The sequence below is a fragment of the Paramormyrops kingsleyae genome, chromosome 13, assembly GCF_048594095.1.
Source record: "Paramormyrops kingsleyae isolate MSU_618 chromosome 13, PKINGS_0.4, whole genome shotgun sequence".
NCBI classification, from domain to species: domain Eukaryota; kingdom Metazoa; phylum Chordata; class Actinopteri; order Osteoglossiformes; family Mormyridae; genus Paramormyrops; species Paramormyrops kingsleyae.
In genome coordinates, this window is record NC_132809.1 from 24,676,667 (window position 1) to 24,688,890 (window position 12,224).

Here is a 12,224-nt window from a genome sequence, read left to right on the forward strand (position 1 = left end):
GGCAATTCAGATTGCAGGCATCGAGCGGCTCGGTGGGTGAAGCCTCCGTGGCTGTGATCGAAAAGTGACAGGTTCAGATCCCAGGGCTGGTCATTCCTTGCCCTTGTGCCAGGAACTTAACCCCCTAAAAAAAATGTTCCGGGGCGCTGGATGAATGGCTGACCCTGCACTCGGACCACAAGCTTCACACACACCTCTAAACGAGTGCGTCTTTAAAAAAGGAAATAGAAAGTAAAGCTAGGCTGTGCTAAGACATTCCAGTGTAGCTGTACTCATACTTGTATAAACTGCAAATAAAGCTTGATGTCATACAAAGCAGTAGCAGGCCTAAGCCTCCTCTCTGCTCTGCTTGTACAGTCATGACTGACACTCTTTAAAAAGCAAAGTGTTGTGTTTGAATAATTATTGAATAATATTAATGTAAATGTTATGACTTGTTTACTTTGGATGTCAAAGGAGAGTACTGCGGTGGGGGGGCGGGGGGGGGGGGGGGGTGTACCCCAAGGAATATGTGTCACATCTCTCTAAAGCCAGATTAGCCTGATATTTGAGACCAGCGCTGGGCCAAGTGGGAAAGCACCCAGAGCAAGAGCACCTGTTCCAGGGGGTCAGAGGGGTGTGTGGGCCGGCCCTCACGGGCCCTCAGTCGCAGCTCCGAGACGTCAAGGGCCGGCCCTCATGGGCCCTCAGTCACAGCTCCGAGACGTCACGGGCCCTCAGTCGCAGCTCCGAGACGTCAAGGGCCGGCCCTCACGGGCCCTCAGTTGCAGCTCCGAGACGTCAAGGGCCAGCCCTCATGGGCCCTCAGTTGCAGCTCCGGGAGGTCAAGGGCCGGCCCTCATGGGCCCTCAGTTGCAGCTCCGGGAGGTCAAGGGCCGGCCCTCATGGGCCCTCAGTCACAGGCCCTGTAGTTATGTGTGTGTGTGTGTGTACTCCCTGTGGTGTGTTGGCGACTGCCCAGGGTTGGTTCCTGCCTGCGCCCATTGTTCCCGGGATAGGCTCTGGTCCTCCCTGTGACCCCAGTTGGGATTTAGCGGTTTCAGAAAATGGATGGAAGTCAATATTCAATAACCTTCTACTCGCTGTTGGACCCTTGAGCAAAGGCACATAACCTGACAAAAAAAATGCACCAGGGTGTTGGACGGACGGCTGATCATGTGCTCAAACTCAGCTGAAGCAAGATGGGATATGAGAAAGAAGCATGTCAACATCCCTGTACTAAAAATAGGGGAGAAAAAAAAAAAAACATTTCCATATTGTCACATGAACCAATAGTTTTGAAAAATAAAGATTTTTTTTTTCCTAAAAAGCAACAACAGGAGGAAAGACTTAATGCATAATCACTGCAAAACCTGGCCAGAGTATGATTTGGTATTAAAAGGCAAGCTCAGAGAGGGGCTGTCTGTAAGAGGCTCTCCCATCCACAGGATAATAATAACCATAGACCGTCTGAGGATTCCAGTGCTCATGGATAGAGGCCTGTTTGAATCACAGCCTGGGGAAATCAACCCCCACACGGGGATTCCAACGACACGGGCATTAGGCTGGGAATTAACCCCGACTTTACAATTCAATCCGACTTCAATTCATAAGTGCCCGATTTAATTCAATTTTGGTGTGCTGCAATTTAATTTTGCCAAGCCATCTTTTTAGAACAATTCTTTGAGAATAAGTTAATTGTGTTTATTTAACTAAAACAATATAGTGTAGTGTAGCTATCATATAATGTCCATGATCAAGTAAAACAATTAACCAGACAAGGCTGTGGGTAGAACTTTTTCTTAACATCTTGAAATGTTAAGAACATTATTCTCCTAACAGGGAACACATATTTCTTTGGGATCAGTCTACCACTGCATGTGCTTTGATTGTTAAGGCAATAACCTTAAAACTATGTGACGGATTTTTTCCAAATGTTAAAGAGGCATTATATGGCTGACAGACTGGAACTGGTTAAATTTTTTTAAATGAGAAATTCATTAACAAAAAAACTAACCAATATGAAAATATGTAATATTTCATGCAATAATAATATAAAAAAAAAAAATCAGAGTAGAAGATAATGAATTTGGAATGGGAGACATTACCAATGCAATATTATAAAGATATGGGCATAAATGGGTTTTACTATGCACAGCATTAAGAATTAGATTATCATAACACCTAATATCTGCCATTGAGGCTTTGTTTGGACAAGTGCCAGGTGTAACAGAATATGACCAATTTGGACTGGCAGACATTATACATTATTCTGAAGATTTGTAAATTTAATACCATTAAGCCCATAGTATTTGCACACTTCACTCAAGCTTCTGGCTTTGCGGTCACATTTACTTTTAGGCAAGAACACAAAATCAATTTGTAGCATTTAATTAAACCGAAAATAAACTCAAGAGCTCCAAATAGAGAGTTACAAAAAAGTTAATTGTGAGCACGTTTTTGGGGTTACATGAGCTCCATTTCATATAAAAAAAACTGTTCATGGTCCCTCAAGGGCTCAGTGTATAGACTCCAGATCCTTTTAATCATTTACGTTTTTAAATCCAAAAAGTTCTCAAACAGCCACTTTAAGGCCTAAAAGTGCTGCTTTCAGGGAGCTAGATTCCATCATTGTTGTTAAGAAAGAGTGGCTGACTTTAAGGTATTTATCTTAGTTAGGAAAACAGTACAAACTATACGGCTGACAGAAAATGGCATCGCCTATATGGGAAGAGGATCAACGCAAGTAAAATTCATCAAAAATGTTTTCAAAGTCACGGGAAAACTGCATATTTTAAGAAGACTGATCTTCGGATTTTGTGAACCGATATTGAACAGTCACCAGTACTGAAACTGATCATAAAACTGACATTTTCCCCACCTCTAATGGGTGTGACAGGCCTGTGTCCCCAGTGGCGTCACACTCCCAACCAAAACACCAGGAAGGCTCACGTCACCTTACATAGCCTGTTATAACTAACTGACACAAATACGCACAAATCTGCTCACAGCATAAACAAACAAGGACAGAATCAAAGGATGAGGCTGATCTACGGTCCAAATGGGGCAGCACACTCTGCAGCTGGTTGAGACATCTCTGACACAGACAGACATCCTGAAAACGAAATGACATTCTATTGCTGATAAAGCAAAATATATCAAATGCTGCCTTTTTAAAAATACTTCAGTTATTATGAAACACATAACAGGGTATTGTTAGCGAGGGTCCGCCTGGTGAGGAACTGGATGGGGTGGGGGGGGCAGGGGGATGGTGCCGGACAGAACTTGACACTGCGGGAAACTCTGAAGGCTTTATGAAGTGAGCATGCTGGGTGACATTTAGACAATCTGTCGCAGCCTAATGAACAGCTCCGATACAGGGCAGGAAATGAGCGAACAAGGAGCAGCCGGCGAGATGCAAAAACTACGACGAAGTAACTGAGGGTAATATTTACTACAGTTGTACAGTAAGTGGACACCGTGTGCCACAGTGGAGATCAAGGAGAACAGATGAACAGTCTTAGATCTTACTTAAGACAGAAGCATGAAGTGTTTTAAACAAGCCACCATCTATGGTTTATTTATTGTTACTACAGAAAAGACTAACGTGAAATCCCACACTGAAGGGCATTCCAAAAGCGAGTTTAAAAGTGGCCAGCCAAGAGGCAAGTGCCGCGTAATGAACTTTTATTGCATCAATAGCCCTACTTCCTCAAAAAACTGGAAAATGAAACCCAAATTTCCATGCAAAACAGTGGTTACTTTCTTACCCAGCAGGCCTGCAGTTTGCCGCATTTATATCGATTCTTTATGGTACACACATGCAGTTGTCAAATCACAAGTACTGTTATCATCAGCTGCAGTGTTTCCCCTGCTATTATATTAGGGGGGTCTCCCCCCCCCCCCCCCAACAGCACCTCCCGCCCCCCCCTTGAAGGTCTAGTTAATTTGATTTAATTTTATTTTCTATATAGCACCAGATCACAACAGAAGTCATTTAAGGTTACCTTTCCTATAGAACAGGTCAATACATTGTCCTTTTATTAAACAAACTAAATAGCCTTATGTTATTTATCTTATTTACACAACAGCTTGTCATTTTTGTACCTACAGTCGTGCATTTACAATTCTCCTCTGCTCCCTGTATCGTGCGCACACACAGGTGAGCACACTCCCACCAGCGGACAGAGAGCGCGTTGGAGAATATGTCGCGTCAACCACCCGCTCAGCAGTGTAAACTGTGAGAGGGACTTAACCATGAACAGGGTAATAAATACGTTTCACAATGGGATTTTCTGCTTTAAACTATCACTATTTTAACCTATCAGCTGTCACTTTTAAAGCCTAACAGTTAATGTATTTGCAGGTCACGACAAACATCAGCAATAGGCTGCAAGGAGACCATCTTGCAGCCTGCATACGGATCTCAGTAAATGGGCCAGACGTTTCTGACTTCCCATATCAAGAGGCTCATAGAAATGTTCTTCAAGAAGCCCAGAAAAATACACTGCAGTGACAAAAGCTGCACACTTTGTGGATAATTGTCATAAAAAGACATGTTTTGATGTATAGTTCAGTTGTTATATTGACTGCTGTTATTAAAAGAAACACATGAACACTATGAATCCTGTCGGTGTCTGTCTGCCCCCCCCCCACAAAGCTGTAAACCCAGGGGAAACACTGAGCTGGACTGAGATTAAACTTGGGTGGTGTCTAATTGTTCATGCCGCCCAGGTGTTATACTGTAGTAAACAGTATTTTGATGGTATTTTCAAAAGTAACAATTCTGGCATTTTGAAATCTAAAATTAGCTGTGGTAGCTGGGGTTCCCCCACAATAAAATATAGCCAAACCATGGTATACCCAGAATACCACAGTTTACCACATTAACATAATACCACCCAAGCCTGGTTGAGATCAGTATTGCTAAAACATTTTTACTGTCATAGAAAACAAAACTTAGCAAGCATTGCAATTTTAAAGATTGTTTCAAGATTAAGTATTATATGTTTTAAAAAAAAATCAGTGTAAAGTTCACTCTCTGCATGAGCACTGCATGTGCTCGCCAAGCCAATCAATCATTATTGCCCTTGCTGTCTGACTCGCTCATAGACAGTGTGGTGTAGTAATGCAAAATTTAACAAAATGAGTAAGGAGGAGAAAAGTAAAAGCAAGAAATGTCACCGAAACACTTAAGTAGTTAAGTGGTCACAGACAATGGATGAATCGGAGTATTTTACAAATGTAAGAATACAACATGTATGAAATAATAATGATCTAGCTCAAAAATCTGAACCAATGTGGAACCTTCAAAAGGCTAATTCTAAAAGCACTGTTTTCTCACTTTTGGGTCATGAAACGATTTTCACAGTCTCCACCCCCTTTGGGTCGTGACTTACTGACCAAGGAATAATATAGACCCTGACTGCTCATTAAAAAGGTAGCTAATATAGTACACAGAAGAAAGCATAAGCAAGCCCTCTTCTGAAGGGAGGCGCGTCCTCCTGAAAGCCCACAGCGCGTCTGTGACCCATCACATGAAGCAGGGCAGCATCTTCCCAGAGAAAAGAAGGGAAAAGGCAAATGGAACCTCCACAGAGCTCCAGAGGTCGTGCTGTCCAGTCATTTGCCAGCCTTATGATGTAGCACAGCTAACAGTGGCTTCAATTACCCTAAATTTAAACTAGATAAATGCCAGACATAGCTGTGTGTCCTCCAGCCAGCTAACTAACGCTCTCTTACTCTCATGCCAGGTGAAGCACAAGAGCTGCCTTCTTCCTAAACAGCGCAGTGACCAGAGGAGAGGCAGTTAACTCAAAGACCAGTGAGTGTACAAAAATCATAACTGAGAAAAACAAATTCATGGACAGGAGGTAAAGCACTGGATAAGAACCCAGCCTTTCAAAGGCATTCATGGTCAAGTCCCAAGACGCACCAGCAGAACTGCTTCGCAAAACACCCACCTATTCAACGCTAAACAACTTGACTGAAAGGAGAGTGTCTGCAATAATGAATATTAAAGTAAATCAGCCTGGACACAGAATCAGCCCAAATATTCAATCACTGATGCGGGGAGCCTGACAACTTTCAGTTCTCTGCTATACAGCCACATGGTCCGTCTGGGTTAATAATTAATACAATACAAGAGCACCAACTTCACTACCAGGCAAGTGAGAGGTCCGCTCAGGGCACGGGAGTGAAAATCGGCAGCACCAGAACCGCTGAGGGCATCAAGCATTTCCCTTTACAAAATATTTAATGGAAGCAATGAAGGCCCATTTAAACTGTGCATTTTAACTGCTTTGCAACTGGCTCAGCTATACAGATATAAAGTGCATGAAGACAAAGATCAAAACCCAAGCTGAGGGAGGGAGAGGAGAGACACAGAGGAGGAGGAGGAGGAGGAGGAGAGGGCCGCACTCACCTGCTGTTGTGGCACAAAGCATTCTGCAACCTCTTCTGTTAACAGCTTCCTCAACAACAAATCGCGAGGAACTCCAGAACTCCTTTTCTGGCAAAAGTGTAAAAGTTGCCGTCTCCCTTATGGTACTCTCACGAGGAGCTCAAAATAGTTCACCATGAGAGCGATGTAATTTCAGTCTTTCCCATGACTGGCAAGCAGAGAAACGGACAGTCAGGTGTCCAGATACACACACTTCACTGAAAGTCAAGGACTTGCTCCAAAGTTCGTTTTCCTCACTTTGATTAAATATGACCGATTAATATGCATAAAACCAATTTCTTTAGCCAAAACTAACCTATGAGTAACTAAAAAAAAATAAAATAAAAAAATCTTACATTGAAGAATTTGTTTAAGCTTGATCAGACTACCTTGCGTAAAAATGAGTCTTTCACATTCCAGACAGTGAAAAAGGTACCTCGTGTCTCTAAACTACAGCTATGGGCCATACATGATCAGACAGGTTGCAGAAGGCAGACAGGCAAATGTGAGTGAAAAGAGCTGGAGCAAAGTAGAAGGTGTGAATGGGAGAGAGAGGGCGAGAGAGAGAGAGAGAGAGAGGGAGAGAGAGTGCACACTCCAGCATTTCTCCTGCTCCAGCACCACAGGGCAAGAGCCGCCAACTCCCAACTGCCTAAATTCCAGCAGGATCTGAGTGGTACATGACATGCCCGAGCAAATCAAACTGGGAGAATGTTCTTTAGCAGCTGAGACTCTGACCCAGGCACTGCAGCCAACCTCGGCTGGACCGAGCAGGACCACTTCCCTGAACATTCCTCCCTGACAATGCACCCCAGGTCTGAAAGTCAAACCTACAACTTCCGGAGAGCAACATGCAGACCCGATCTACCAAAAAATCTCAATGGCCACATTAATTCAAACAGACACATTTTTTTTTTTACAGTGACATTATACCATTTTGATCCATTTCTGAAAGCATAGTAAAGAAAACTGAATGTATAGAGTCAATACTTTAAGATGATCCTTTACCTGACAGTTTTATCTGGTTGCAATTAACAGTAGAGGGAGGGGTTACCTTTTTAAAAAACATTTTTGCTACCTAGGATATGACCTTACAGCCTTTATATTGTTAGTGCAACATTCTACTAGTTGAGCTACTTCTACCTTACTCCTGCGCATACTAAAAAATCTGCTGGTTTTCCCCATCTCTTCAAACAGCAGGTTGCATTCGGAGGCAAACATTACCTTGAGGTGACTTACTATCATGAGAAGCATGCGACTCACAGCTGAATAAATGGAGTACTAGATGAATGAAATTGTCTTTTATCTGCAAGTTTTACAAGTACAGCTACGCTGGAATGAAAATTGACACTAACTTAATAGAATGCTGCTAAACTAAAGGATAATGTGAGAGCACTTTGAAGTTATCCCTTCATATTAAGCAACCAGACATTCTATTCAGTGTATCATAATAATACTGTCATAATAAAACAGAAAAAACATACAACCGAAAACAGACAATACAGTTGCTTGTTTGGATAAACTGCTTATCAGGCTCTTGCAGTGCGATACTTTGGTAAGTGGTTAATTATCCCTGTTGAAACACACACATGTAAGTGACAGAGATGGTTTAATTATGAACAACTAATACATCTGCATAATTTGTAGGTAGCCAAAGGTAGAAAAACTAAAATATTTAAATAAAAAATTACAGTAAGCCAAGCAATAATAAAACATAATTCTTATTTTTTTGCCATTTCTCCCAGATCAACAATAAATATAAATCTGAGGAAATCTATCAATCTCCACCCCCATCTTCAGTAAAGCATTTAGGCCCACCTTTTACAAGTATCCCCATATCAGGGATGGATTATCCACCCAGGGCATGGGGGGAGATGTGTTGCTAAGGCAACTGCTGGTAAATTTAGAGGTTATTAGCTAGAGGAGAATGGTAATTTTTGTCCACTCAGCAGAATCAACACATCATCATCACACGTAGATTACAATAGGTTCAACTTCACTGTCATTGAACAAAGTACCAGTGAAAAGCAGACATAAGCTGAGTATTCATCACCACCATGCTTCATATGGCTTTTCCTAATGAGGGCTGCAGCGCAACACGGTGAGCAGATCAGGCTCGACTTCTTTCTCCATGACTACAGATTACTGCTCATTCCAGGGAATCCCAAGTTCCCTCAGGGCCTCCACCAATGGCTGACCTGCTAGCGTCCTTATAAACTGCCCTGACCTCCTCCAATGATTCCTCTCGATCTACAGGATCTTCACTGTGTCTTTTTGGGCATTTGTACTTGCGAACCTGTCACTTTACATAGTAACTAACATCCTGCAACCGAGACCCTAAACATAATGAAGTACTGCTACTCATCTCAATCACCTTGAAAAAGTTACCTTAAAACACAGGAAGGCGTGCGTTTGGAAGATATTCATCCCCTCGCATCATATGGGGTCGTTTATAAACAAGAACTAATTCAACAGGCGGAAAAGGGCTTTCAATTAACATGCGTTCATTACGACGTAAACATTCATTTAAGAGATGTTTACTTTTTTATAGTCAACCCTCTGGCTACAAATCCCAACATTATCCAGGCATAAAAACAAGATTTTACTGAGCTCGCAAGTATATAAATCCAGCAAATTAACAACATAATTTCATTTTACAACCTAGATTGATCCAAGCTGCTCAAAAGAGATTAAATCTCATCGTGCTACCGATGAGTGACAAGGCCGAGCAGAGTTTTTTAACTTCCCAGCCCTCGGAGGCACCAGGATCGGGACGGCGAACACTGGAGTACCGGAGCAGGGACACCGCCTACCGCGGAAACGGGACACTGACCTGCGGGGCCCAGCGTCTGCTGCTGGCCGTCGTCCCCGAAGAGCAGCCTGAAGTCCAGGTCCTCGCCAGCGCGGCAGTCGGCGGCGGTCATCGGCCCGGATACCCGGGCTCAGCCCGTCACTCAGCGGCAGTGGCGGCTCCGGGAAACACGCCTCTACATTCAGCTTTAAAGCTCCACTTTCTGCTTAAATCGTGGCTATATGTCAAAGAGCCAGTCCGCAACCGAGTTCTGCTTGTCTAATAACACTCAGACCTCTGCTTCCCAGACAGACGTGTCACATTAGCCGGCCCAAAGCCGCCATCCTCCAACTGTCCATCCGTTTAGTAACTACGGCTCCGTCTGGAGCTCCAGTACCAACTTTTACTGACCGCTCCGGAAGTGACGACACGGTGGACAGGCTTCCTGGGAGCTGAAGTTCTTTTGGTGTGCAATACTTCGTAAATGCCGCCCCCTAAATATGTCATATCTCTAAAGTATTTACCCCGCGTATTTACTGGGGGGGGGGGGGGTAACCCCTGGCAGAACCTTAAATCCGCCCCTTCCCTGCATAGGACAACTAGGTACAGAGGATGGATGAACACATTTACATTTACTTTCCTTTATCTATCAAACATTTCTGCCCAAAGTGATGTACAGGTGAGGCAAATGGCACATTACACCTTAATGTAAGAGATAATTATTGCTAGATTTTCATTTCTTTAGAATACAATGTTTTTTTCCCATAGCCAACAACTATGTGGTTGAGTGCTGACAGAAAATAATCTTTTCCTGAAACTTTTTACATCTTAAATGATAATTGCATCCTATGGCCCTGATCTGGAAGATAGATGAATGGTAAAACCAGAAACATGACATCCTAACACCTTCAGAGATAGAATTTGATTTGTGCCCCAGGCCCCTCTATGTGAATTTTTCATATTTGTCCAATGTTCCAGTGGGTTTCCTCTGGATACTCCAATATATTGCTGTCTAAAGACATATAATTAGGCAAACTGATGTCTTTAAATTGCCAGATTCTGTGCCATGTGATGGACTGGCCTCCAGTCCAGCTAGGGCGCTGCCTTATACCCTATGCTAGGGGTTCCCGAGCTTCTGATGTTCATGGACGCGAACAGAACACGTCAACATGAGGAGTTGTAAGAAATGGAAGATAAACAGATTATGTTTGGAAATTAACCAACCCCTCTACAAAACATCCAGTGTTCTGCAGCCCCCTGGAATACTGGCCACAGACCAGTGTCTGAGATCCTCTACCCAATGCTTTCTTGGAAAGGCTTAGCGGTGTCTTTTTTTGAATACCGTCATACAGTCCAGATGCTATACCTTGGTTTTTGGTATTTTGACAGTACTTTCAAAAGCAATGCTACTCTGTTATTTTGAAAGCTTTGCAATTACATTTGCCAAGTGCGGAGGTCTCCATTACAAATTTTGCAATCTGTGTTTTTTTCTGTAGGGGCACCCTGCCCCGCAGCTAATCTTGTCACCAAGATTATCACACTCCTCGGCACTCTGTACTGGAAAAGTAAAAATGGAAAATGGATGGATACTGTGACAGGCAGACTGTCAGGATCAAATAAGGATGAATCACACAAGATGAAATGTAACTAATATCATAACAGTTGTTAAACTAATAAAGCACCATTCCGCCAATGAATAAAATGTTAAAATTAAGCAGTTGTATCAGAAAAGCACTAAGCTGCAACACAAAAAAGCTAATACAGTGTACCCTGCACACATGGATAGAATGAGAATATTTTTTACTATGTTTTAAAAAAACTTGTCACTTGAAGAGGACATTAATAGACATAACCTTTTTTTTCTTGTTATTTTGTGGACAGCTCCCACTACTGGCAGAAATTTTAACTGCTAATCAAAGCTTTGATTTAGAAATTTTAGTCACATTAAGCAGAACTTATGGACAGTGTGTTCTGGTAATTTAAAACCAGAAAAACTAAGCTGCAAACTTAATATTTTTAACATTTAATAGAAATATGAAAGTATAAGAAAATACAATTATAAAATAAAACCAAATCTTTAATGTCACTGTAGGCTTATGAAATTACAGACAATTAAACCCAACTGAATGGGCAGACAAATATATCACACACACACACACACACACATTACATATACATATTATACAAATACATTATGTATTTAACCACAGAATACATCCATGTATTTTTTGAGTTCACTACTAGCACACCTCATATCAATCAATATATCACTAATGTTTTTAACTAATTAAGTTAATCGATTAAGTGAGCTGGTGGTAAAACTTAATAAATACGTGGAATGATGCGCTTGAGCAGAAGTTTGGTAACTGAAGCGGTTCAACAAGATATCAAGTTTTTGGAGAACGGAAGAATGTTTTACTTGATTTTATTGTATTACTCTTAATATGCATGTTCTAATGCGGGCAGTGGTGGCTTGATGGTTAGGGAAGCGCGCTTGTACTTAAAAGACTGCAGGTTTGAAAACCCCGACCACTTGCGCACTGTGTGTTGACAATGACCACTAACCACAAAATTCTAATGCTGAATTGTGTTTTTTGCTCTGAGCAAATGTACATTTACTACCCTGATAAATAGCTTCAAACATTTCTTTTGACTGCCTAAGACTTTCGCGCAGTACTGTATAAGAGGCATAAAAATGAGGTATGCTGGTATTGGAATTGAAAGCCACAGGTGCACAACTTTGGAGGGGAGAAACAAACACCGAATTTTCATTGGGGCGAGGGGGTAAAATAAATAGTTATTTGTATTGGGGAGAGGGGAGGACATAAAGGAGCACTCTCAGTTTCAGTGGTTGAGATGCAGTTGGTCAGGGGGGAGTACATTACAAAACAGTTATGGTGGGTATACATTTGGTTGTATACAGGCAAACAAGACTCTGTAGCACCGTTGAGGACCTGAGCAAGGTATCTCAGTTATATGTCGTCTTACATTAAAGTGTCTGCTAAATAATTA

At 42.1% G+C, this 12,224-nt stretch overlaps 1 protein-coding gene across 2 annotated transcripts in view; it reads right to left on the minus strand.

Annotated features, from left to right (window-relative positions):
• The window catches only part of LOC111843522 (nuclear factor of activated T-cells, cytoplasmic 3-like), a 35,063-nt gene extending 25,462 nt beyond the window's left edge, over positions 1–9,601 (minus strand). The window contains exon 1 of one of the 2 annotated variants that reach the window (XM_023811170.2): positions 9,255–9,601. In XM_023811170.2, coding sequence (XP_023666938.2) covers positions 9,255–9,345 — 91 coding nt within the window. In that variant the 5' untranslated portion in view covers positions 9,346–9,601. Of the gene's footprint in view, positions 1–6,403; positions 7,178–9,254 lie in introns of those variants that run through there. The other variant, XM_072698426.1, reaches the window with a different exon arrangement.
• Between the last annotated feature and the right edge of the window lie 2,623 nt (positions 9,602–12,224).